Source organism: Electrona antarctica (assembly GCF_951216825.1).
Source record: "Electrona antarctica genome assembly, chromosome: 14".
In the NCBI taxonomy this organism is placed as follows: Eukaryota; Metazoa; Chordata; class Actinopteri; order Myctophiformes; family Myctophidae; genus Electrona; species Electrona antarctica.
The window spans coordinates 31859950-31870851 of NC_136795.1; the positions used below are offsets into that span (position 1 = coordinate 31859950).

A 10902-nucleotide genomic window follows, 5' to 3' on the forward strand; every position below is an offset into this window, starting at 1 on the left:
TTTTTTCTGTATTTGAATAGGACACCAGATTCAAAGTGGTTCAAATTTAACCAAACTGTGGTATATTAGATTTTCATGGAAACCAATGGCTATGACATAAAATTCTCCATTCATTGTCAATGGGAATTTAATGTTTGTGTAGGACAAAGTTTGTGAACATACACAAAAATCTGGATATAGGCGGGGCTATAGGAGGGGCTATGTGTGATATGTGGCCATTGCAGTGACAAAGATAGCTGTGACTAAGATATACAGGATGTGACAAGTTGGTTAGGGGTTCTCTCATTGACAGTATGTTCTTCTTCAGTCCCTTACCCCTCACATATCTTCTTGACACGAGTCTTCAGTTGGTCTCCCTGGAAGAAGATGATGAAAACAGACTTGTGGACCTGGTCACCCTGTTGGAGTAACATACAGCGACATAATGTGTGAGGACATACAACACTGGATTATGTTTGTGAAGCATGAAAGGTTATTATTTACAGAATTACACACTCTATGCTCTATCGACCTCTAAATGACACAGGTTAAAGGACAACTTTAGTTTTTTTCAACCACGGTTCATGTTTTAGGTTGTTATGAGAGAAAGTAAAAGATGAGTGTTCATTTTTTTTCATTTGCTGCTTTCTTTCGTTTTAGGGATTTTAGCTGTTTTTGACAGGGGGGCGGGGGCATTCGAGCATGGGGCTAAATATGTATTTCTTTACAAAATGTTATAGCGATTTCTTTTTTTATTATTTACTATAGTCCTACTAGACCCCAAGAAATTAAATCTGGCCACAGAAGATCACAGGATCTACTGGATGTGAAGGTAGCCTACTGGGGGGAAGCCACACTGTGTGTCATAGGCTCAATATGTCAGTTTGACACATTCAGTAGATCCTGTGATCTTTTGTGGCCAAATGTAATTTATTGGGGTCTAGTAGGACTATAGTAAATAATAAAAAAATAACTCGCTATAAAATGTTGTAAAGAAATACATATTTAGCCCTGTGTTCGAATGCCCCCGCCCCCCTGTCAAAAACAGCTAAAATCCCTAAAACTAAAGAAAGCAGCAAATGAAAAAAAATTACACTCACCTTTTACTTTCTCTCATAAAACCTTGGTTGAAAAAAACTAAAGTTGTCCTTTAATTACTTTTCTATGCTTGTTATTTATTTAAAAAATATATCCCACGATTTAATAAACCATATTTTCACCCGGTGCCAATGTCTAAACTGTAATCCTGGGCGCTACTCTCCCTCTGCCAACCTGGGGAGAGCCCCGAACTGAGCTCATGCTTCCTTCAATGCACGAGGAGTGAGCAGGCTGCTTCTGATCACCTGACAGCGTTTCCCGCCGTAGCACTGTGGACGTTATTCCAACTTGTTCCTCTCCCCTCCATCAGGCTGACCAGGAGGCAGTATAGAGACCAGTCCAGACCTTCTATGCTTGTTTAGTATGATTTTGGACACTATTGGATTATTCTTTATTAAGCGGTACTGACCGAGGTTGGGTCCTCCAGTGGATCTTCGATGTCTGCCTGTTTCAGGAACACATTTCCACGGCACACCCTCCACAGCATCCTCTCAAACGTAGGAATGCGTTCTCTGCCAATTACTCCAGCTACAAACCTAAAAAAAAAAAGGTGGCCAATTTTCACATTTGGTACTAGTAAAGATAATTACACATACTCTTCCCAGATTACATACAAGGTGAGATTGAAAACATGACCAATGAACGACAAAAAACTCCCATACTTACTGGGAGAAGTACAACAATGTGCTAACACAGCAGCAAGATTTGTGAAACCAGTTGTGATAAAATAAGGTTAGCTAATGGAAGTTGGACTACTAACCATTGAGTGTCCCACACTATTTGTACCAAGTAGACCTCTAGACCTACTGCACATATAAACAGAGCTGTCACCATTACAAACATTTTAAATCTGTGGCTGTTTTTGTATACCATTTATTTAAAAGGTTTTGAGAAAGAATGCTGCCATTTCTCCAAATGGCAGAAAATAGCAAAAGATAGCTGCTATTTCCCCATGCCAATAAAGCTCCTTTGAATTGAAATCATGTTTTGTAACTTGGGGCGCCAGGAGGCTCAGCCAGACCATGATCTCCCCTATGAGCCGTGGGAGTACCAGTACCGAGTACCAGTCAGACTCCTGGTCTTGTCTGACATGTCTCTCTTCCCTCTGTGTCCTTGTTTTCCTGTCTCTCTGAGAGAGACAGCAAACTAAAAGGGGGGGTTCTGCATTTTTATGCTCCATTTCTGAGACAGGAAAGTATAGAGTCTACAATCTCCAGTCTCAGACATACAGCATAAAAATGCAGAACTCCCAACAAATAAAATAAGGTCTTAACTGTCCGGTGTTCATTAATATATCACAGCTGAAGCCCATTCAAATTATTGATGGAGTTGGTGATTCTGAGCTCAGATCAATGACCAGGGAGAAACACAACTGATGAGGTGGTGATCTGCATTCCCGCTAAAAACAGGAACCTCAGCCCCTGATCAACAAATCATTAAAAGCCTCGCGTGGCCAGACTGTTGCCTTTCGCAATTTTCAAATGCTTCCATCAGTCTGGAGAACGGAAGCTCTTTCCATGAGTAAGCGATAAAGCGGATGTGATGCATCCCCTCATTTGGTGCAGCCGCAAAAACAAGTCCTACTCGAAGCAAAACAGTGTGTCAATTATTGAAGCCAAGATGGCTAGTTCGTTTTCTGCGTTATTTCTTCTTTCACTAGTTTTGTTGGTGATAATTCCATGATCTCGGTTGTGTTTCCAATGGCAATCCATTCTGTGAGCACCACGTCGTGATTCGTCAAATATCTTTCCGGTCTGAGCAGCAGAGACAGCTTCCGCTACTCAGCTCTTGGGAGCTGTAGTTCCAGACTCTATATACTGTAGCATTCGGAGATTGTGGAATAGTTGTCTGGCCATGCCAGACTAACAAATCGTGTAGTTATTTTTATTTATTTTCTATGAATTTAATATGAAGGACCCCAATGGAAACAAGCCATATGCGTTCTTGGGTTTTAAATCCTCTAACCACAAACTGATAATAAAGTAATCAATCAATCAAATTAAACTGAAAGCCAATAGTCTACTCTGTGTGGAATGCGATTTTCTGCTGAAAGTGACCTTAAAGGTATATTCAGTGATTTCACTTAATTCAAATATCACTTGTTTTTTGGATAATCCTCCCTACTATAAAGTGTGCTGACCATATAAGGAGTTTCTCCCTGTCCCCAGTGAGCCCCTGTGGTCAAAAAACCCTAGTTTGGGTTTGGGCTTTGGGTGGCAAAGCCTTCATCCAATCAGGATGAGAGGGGCCTTCCTCCAATCATGATCGAGTGGGGCGGGCATTGGTGCACGTGCTGTTGGTCTGTTGTACTTCCCCCACTGTAGAGCGTGTGCATGTGCACATCTTGTTACCGGGTGGACCGGGTTTTTTTTCCAAATCACTGAATGCTCCTTTAACCCTTAGAAGATGAAAGACGCCAATTGGCGTCTTCATCAGAATTCCGTAAATGATCAATGACGCCAATTGGCGTCTTCACAGTTTTTGATGAATCTAAACATATTAATATGCTCCGAAGCGCTGTTTAAATTCCTGAGCTTATATTCCAACTACATTACCCAGAAAACCCGTGTCACGTGACACACGTGTACGTGTTGCCATTGGAAGCTGGTCCCACCCCCTGTAAACAGTGGGGGCAGAGGGAGTCTTCATAGTTTTCATTGTTTTGCCTGTTTGCCGTCTCGCCCGAGCGATTTTCTAGCAGAAAAAGTTGAAAGCAGTACTATTTATTTGAGCGAGTTTTGTGGTAGTAGTATTGATCCATACGCGTCCCAGTCGCCTTCTCCAGGCGGAGTAGCCCTGGTCCAGTGCTTACAGCGAGACTCGCTGCTCCCTCCCTCCTTTTTTCATTGTCTCCCCATCGTCGTCCGATGAGCTATACCGGGAAACCATTGAAGAAGACGATCAACCCGGAATGTTTTGAGGTAATCTTATTGTAGAAAATGCCCTTCTATAGTGATCAGAAATCATAAGATGATCGCTACAAATAGATGCTTGGATAATTACTACTACTAGTCAGATCATGACGCCAGAATGACTCACCACGATGGCCCCCAGCCATTAGCCAGCACCGAAGGTGCTGGCTAATGGTGTTGGTCGGTGCATTGGTGCTGGCTAAGGGCTGGAGGGGGGGGTTGGTGTCGATCGGTTGGTTGGTGCAGTACAAATGTATCGTAGCAGGCATGCACGCATGGCAGTACAAGTATTTTATATTGTAGCGTGCCTTATAGGCGATCTGATCTTTAGAGTAATGTTCGCTCCTTTTATTTACTGTCTACAAAGACGGAGAACAAACATGCATCGTTTACTGAAGCAACGCGTGGTTATGATGACGTTGCTACAAGGATCGGAGGGGGGACGGGGAGTGAAGCTAACAGTAGCGTATTATATAAGATCTGTATGACGTTTCATTGACGTCTGAGCTTGCATGATAATTGCATTCATTGTATATTGTATACAATCATGATTGTACATTGTTTAGTGTGTCTCCGTGTGATGATGATGATGACGATGATGTCAGATAGCCTACGTCCCCCCCCCCCCCCCAACTGGCTATTGGCCGGGCTGACTACAGCTAAATGTTTATTTTTATATATTTAGAACTGGCATCGGAGGAGGAGGATGATGATGATGATGATGATGATGATGAAGACGAAGAGTCAAGACTGCGATGGAGTTCTCCGACACTGAACCGGATGCATTCATTCATTTCAGTTGTTGTTTTTTTTTAAATTTAGCCTACACACACACACACCGTCAAGAACAACTGGAATGCAGTGGTTTGGGGACACTGGGGAGTTTGGGGACAACTGTTTTGTATGTAGGCCTATTTATTTTCTGTAATATTTATTATAATTGTATTATGTTAGTAGTCATAAAAAATAAAAGACAAGCTTTTACAATGAGTTAGACCTGTCATGGCTATTTTGTTCACTAGTCTGAGGTTTATGGTTTGACTAAGCGAGTTTCAACTGTGATTTACTCTGTAACGGTAGATGGTAAGAACCCAATTTTTTTGTTATAATACAGTATACATTCAAGTCTATATTTTGATACATATCATGGGCACAAAGTCATATCAAAACAATGTCCTTGGATGAGTTTTTTATCAAAACTGTTTCTTCACAACAGGTTTTTGAGATACATGCATGAATAGACACGGTACTGGTAAGACTATGTAAACATGGTATATATCAAAATGTGCGTTAGAATGTCTAATTTTACCCCAAAAAAGTGAGTTTATATGATGTTCCATTTCAGAGCTAGGGGGACTTTTAGCTGGATAGGTCAGATTGATCATGACTGACCATGCTATTTATAGATGGCAAAATATCTACAGTGGTACATGTGAGAAACTTTTTATTTTATTTTAATTGAACTAGACAACTCACCCTTTAAAATGAGATATTGCATGGCTATGTACGCCCAGCAGAAAAAAAGTTATTTAGAAAATAAAACTTCAACCGGTCATAACTTTTTTTGTTGTCCTAGAAACACTACCCAGTGTAAATGCAGGCTCTTTTAAATGGCTTCCAACACCACAACTAAACATTTTATCAACTCAGTTCATTTTTTTCCTGGAAGCAGACAAGCCAAGCTTTCTCTGAAGGTCTTTCGTTGTCACACATTCACAACAGAGAATTTTCAATAAATCATTCAAAAACGCCATTCTGCCATAGAGAAGTCTAAAAACTATATAGAAATCCATGAAACTCTCAAAGAGTTAAGTGGCTTCCTTATAGACTTGTCTGTCTGAGCTGGTGTGTTGGACGTGATTGGCTAACTGTAGTACTCTGTGCTCTGACCCAGATGGTTCAAATGCCAATACTTAATCCAGTGTTATTGAGGGGAGACCATGATGAGAGACTCACCCCAATCTGAGAGGAGCTCGGTTGGGCTCGTTGGGGTCCAGCAGAGTGGATGACTCCTCCAGTAGGCTAGGATCCTCCATCTGTATACGATACCATAGCAAGTTCACAAACCATTCAAGTTAATAATAATCATATAATAATCATGACTTCACGAGTGAGTGACCCAAAGTGTACTGAACTCTGTTGTTGCTGAAGAGTAGGGCTTCACACAGTACATCACAGAGGTTTAAAATAAAATAATAAAATACTGAATTTAACAATAATTTGTTATGGAAATCTAAACACAATAATAAGATGAAGATTGTGTCATGGACCAATGAAGCAAGTGGATGATCAGAATTCTAGAAAATACAAAGGCAGAAATTGTTTTGTTTCCTGCAGAAAGTTACTTTACCCTGTAAATGATTGGCAGAAAATGAAACATATTTAGCTCAATGATTTACATAAATGAATTCTCATATAACTTGTAAAAGACGCTATAACATCACAAGTTAACCTAACAATGTTTCTAAGTGAAGTAGAATGCATACAGGCCAAAGGTACAATGGGTTGGAACATAAACAGACACTGTCATAATGCAGTGTGCATGTAGAGCTAGAAGTGGTGCCTGAGTACTCACTTAGCAGATCATTACAAGTGCAAACACAAAGCAAAAAATGTAACAGCTTCACTGCGTGTTTAATTAGCAAACAGTAGGTCTACAGCACCAGTCTTCTACTTAGTGGCACAGCACACATAGTGTACTGTACTGTACTGTGATCTATTCCTGACGCTGTCAGTGTCAACCAAAATGTAACCATCATCTGATGCTGATGGGCAAAAACCTCACTGGATGCAATGGTCATGTGAAACTTGGCCAATCAAATCTGGATGTCACCTTTGTCACCTGACATTTGTTGGCCAACCAAATTCCAATGTTATGTTTGTGACATATTTAGGGACGTCCACCTACCAAGTAATTGAAAAGAGCACTTAACTCTGCCTGTTTAATTTCAATATACTTAACCACATAAAGGTGGTTGCACACTGGTGCGTTTTTTTTGCTGCATTTTGCAGATCCGAAAGTATTAGGCTATCACTAGCTGTCAGCCTGTCACCAACACCCCACTAGACTAGAGCTGCAGAAAACAGATAAAAACAACCACGGTCCGAAAAAACGTTACACGGACAAAATATTCGGCGGCAGTGTGCAAACGTGATTGACATAAAGTGAGGTCGATTTATTTTTTTACTTCCTCCGAAATTCGTTCCGATATTCGTCCGAAAAACACAGCAGTGTGCAAACACCTTAAGCTGATCTACAAGCTAATTAGCGTTGCATTCGATGCATTATTGAAAGTGGTTAACAACCCGTTGAAAAATAGCAGATCTATAAGCTCACAAGGCATAGCCGTAGCGACATGTTGTGAGCTTGTAGATCGGCAATTTTTGGTGTAGAAGTTTGATGTAGACGGAAAAAGGCCTCAGGTCCGTTTCACTAAGTTTAGAGAGCTTTAAGTGGTTGACTTGTGGTCAGATTTGTGTCAGGTCAGGTGTAGCTGACCTCATCAAAGAACTGCTGCGTGCGGCGCAGGATGTGCTTGAGCTCCGTTAGCTCCAGGAAGTTCTTCTTCAGGGCCTCCTGGTTGGTGTTGATCTCCTTCAGCTCGTTCTCCAGCTTCTCGAACGTGGCCTGCGGAGACAGACAGGGACAGCAGGTCAGATGAAGGACGCCGCCGGTCGGGTGGCGGAGGTAATCAGTTTCGGTGCCGTGGCGGAGATGAGGAGAACAGTCACCTCCAGATCGATCATATCCCTGGGGAAGGGGACTTCAGGGTTCTCGCCCGTGTCAAGGATAGGGATACCGGCCTTCTTGATTTCCTTCTCCACAAACCCTGTATGAGAGAGCATAACCAATCATAATCAAACCTACATATTGCTTTCAGCCCTGTGGCTCTGAGGCCGCAGTATTGATTTATTTATTCATGTATTGCCAACAAGCACAAAACAAATTATTGCACATTTTGGTTAAAAAGGATAACACAAAAAGCCAGAAGGCTTATTTCCATTGGGGTCCGATCTGTTGTACACATAAAACTATATAAACATGTTAATAGTACAAACCTTACTGGTTCATTTACAGTACTGTGTGATAAAAACAAAAACTAATTATTATGAGATTGTTTGGGGATCCAGTGGTTGGACGTGTTGGACATTGCTAGGCTCACTCACTCAATTTGCGATCCATCTCCTCACATCGTCGCACCTCATTCACAAATTTGCGCTGGAACACGTTCACGTCAGGATTTAGCTGCAACATAAAATACAACCAAATGCGTTTTTAAAACACTGTATTGCTAAGAGTTTAGTAGTTATAAAACAATACTAAGATGCTAAATATAATCTAAATAGAAAACACAGCTATGCAACTTTTTCAATAGCAATTGCAATTGCATCATTTGCATGAACAGTACTTCACATTGTTAGAGTGCATCCTTTATTCTGGGACAATAACTTTCGTCAGGGCTATATTGAATGAGTTTTCCCATGCCTGGCATGAAGGGGTCAGCTGTGTGCAAATTATGAACATGATGCAGAGGGTATGTGCTTTCTCAACAATCTCACTCATCCCGTGAGTAATGCTTCATTCATTCTGTCGTAAGACATTGTCACTCTGCGGAAATAGGGACGATCTACAAGCTGATGTTTTGCTGCTTGTAGACTTGCTATCTTTGGTGAGTGTATAAATCAAACCAAGCTTAACAGCAATTGTGCGTCCTCTTTTCTGGGCCTTTCTTTTATTTCCCTGGGATTGGGCTCACCCACCCTGCCTGAGGATAAAGGAACAGTATGGTTTCTGCTCTGAATGGCAGAACTTGCTTTGCTGGGAGGTTGTAAGAGCTAAATGACGTGTTACACACAAAGAAAAAAAGTGATTGACTCACATCGCGAAATTGCACCAATCCAATCTCCCCCAGTTCACTGACACAGCAGTAGGCAGCCTCAGATTGGAGGAAGAGCTGGGCTAGAGTCATCTCTTCACTTCTAAAGAGTTCCCCCATGGCGGCGAAAGGAGCTGGCGTGCTCACTCAACCGAAAACACTGGAAGTTGGATATTTGAATGTCAGTCATACACAATACCTTTAATATTATAATATAAGACACATTTTGAGCTTGTGGATCTGATACACTTGCTAATTTTTTGCATTTATTTGAATGCTGAAAAGTAACAGTTTTGGACATGTTTCCACCCAACAGACTATATAATTTGCATGCTAATGTCAACATCACTAATGAAGCCAACTTATATCAGTTGTCTAATAGTTCAACACTGCAGTGAGAAACTGCCATGTGACCAAAAAGAATCTGACAGCTAGCCCCCATGTAGCCCCCATGGCGATCCCATGATCAGTCCAGGAATTTGGTTCTGCTTGAGAAATAATTTCTACTCTGGTAATAACTGGATTGTATAGTGTGTTGAACTTAATGGAATTGGTGTAGCTATGAGGAAATTGGATTACATGCAAATCAAAGCGTTAATAAGCAATGTAATTGCCAATGCAAACGTTTAAAGTATGTTATGTTGACAAATATGTCCTCAAGGCTTTCAAGCCAGTTAAGCAGTGAAAAGTCTACTGTGTGAAACGACCCCATATAGGCTTATCAATGGATTATGAAGCCCCATGTGACAGACAGTGTGAGCCCCCTGGCCAAGACAACATTAGGTTGTTATATTATATATTTATATTTTACATTTTGATTATACTTTCTATCATAAAGCATCCAGGAGCAATCCAGCGGATTTACGAACGTTAGCATACGATTTAATTAAAGGTACACAGGATGTCACTTCACTTGCGACATATGTCATCTGCGTTTACTTAAATTACACTGACTTTAATGACTTGTAGCATTTGCTTCAAACAAAACCATCAGAGTAAAGCGACGATCACATTAGTTAAGTCCCCCTACAGAACGAGTTGTAAAACATTACTCTTACATTAGCAATTATCTGACTATAATATACATACTGTATGTGTGGCTAACAACAGGCTAGCTAAACATAAACTAACGACAGATCGCGCACCTGATATGTCAATATTTACCTACACACACCAGTTGCTGTTGTTAGAATATGCAATTACACAAAAACACACTCTAACCCGGTTCACCAAAAAATATGAACGTATATTTATCAACCTTTGATGTGTGTCTCTATGAGTGAATGGATCTCCTGATCTGTGTGTTCTTTCTTCTGTGCTGTTGTAAAGTGATCGTTCTCTTCTCAGCTGATCAGCCTTGGAACCCAAAGGATAACTACCACTACTACATCCCATAGCCTGGAATGACTACTGGCGTTCATGATGTGATTGGTGAAGTTAAGCTGGCAACAAGTGGGTGCTTTTTCATTTATTTAAACAAGAGTTTCACAGAAAACACTATCCTATCAACTCAAACATGTAAGTCTGTATTCAGTGTATTGTATTTGTTGTACATGAATGTCCACGCGGATGTATTGCATACTTTTTATTATTATTATTACACATTTTGACATTACACTGGCGTCTCCGCTGACTACCACCAACTAGCCAATCACAGTGCATCCGTCCCCCCGTGCTATGGGATGTACCTTTTCAGCAAGTTGAACTGGAAGGCAAACTTGTAGAGGCTGAGCCATGTTTGTAGTCCGCTCTGGCAACTTGTTGAATGCAGACCAGGGAGGGGAGGTGGTACAGTGGTACACTGACTAGTGAGTCACAGAATTAACACGAGTAAAGCCATTTATGGCTGATTACTTATTATAGAACGACCCGATGACGTAAAGCAACAGAGTTTAGATGAATTTATCGTTATTCTAGACCAAATTCAACACAGGCACAGGCAGAGAAGCAAAACTGCTAAATGTTATGACTGAACAGTGCCATCTGCTGGAGACCCATATGAGTAGTGGAATGGAACTACCATACGTTTCAAGTTC

At 41.0% G+C, this 10902-nt stretch overlaps 1 protein-coding gene across 3 annotated transcripts in view; it reads right to left on the bottom strand.

The window, feature by feature from the left end:
- The window catches only part of atp6v0a1a (ATPase H+ transporting V0 subunit a1a), a 38001-nt gene extending 27744 nt beyond the window's left edge, over positions 1 to 10257 (bottom strand). For all 3 annotated transcript variants that reach the window (XM_079519965.1, XM_079519964.1, XM_079519966.1), the window contains exons 1-8: positions 10125 to 10257; positions 8870 to 9026; positions 8157 to 8235; positions 7722 to 7819; positions 7489 to 7617; positions 5946 to 6025; positions 1487 to 1613; positions 316 to 398 (exon numbers count right to left, since the gene is read on the bottom strand). In XM_079519965.1, coding sequence (XP_079376091.1) covers positions 316 to 398; positions 1487 to 1613; positions 5946 to 6025; positions 7489 to 7617; positions 7722 to 7819; positions 8157 to 8235; positions 8870 to 8986 — 713 coding nt within the window. In that variant the 5' untranslated portion in view covers positions 8987 to 9026; positions 10125 to 10257. The remainder of the gene's footprint in view (positions 1 to 315; positions 399 to 1486; positions 1614 to 5945; positions 6026 to 7488; positions 7618 to 7721; positions 7820 to 8156; positions 8236 to 8869; positions 9027 to 10124) is intronic.
- Positions 10258 to 10902: the final 645 nt, after the last annotated feature.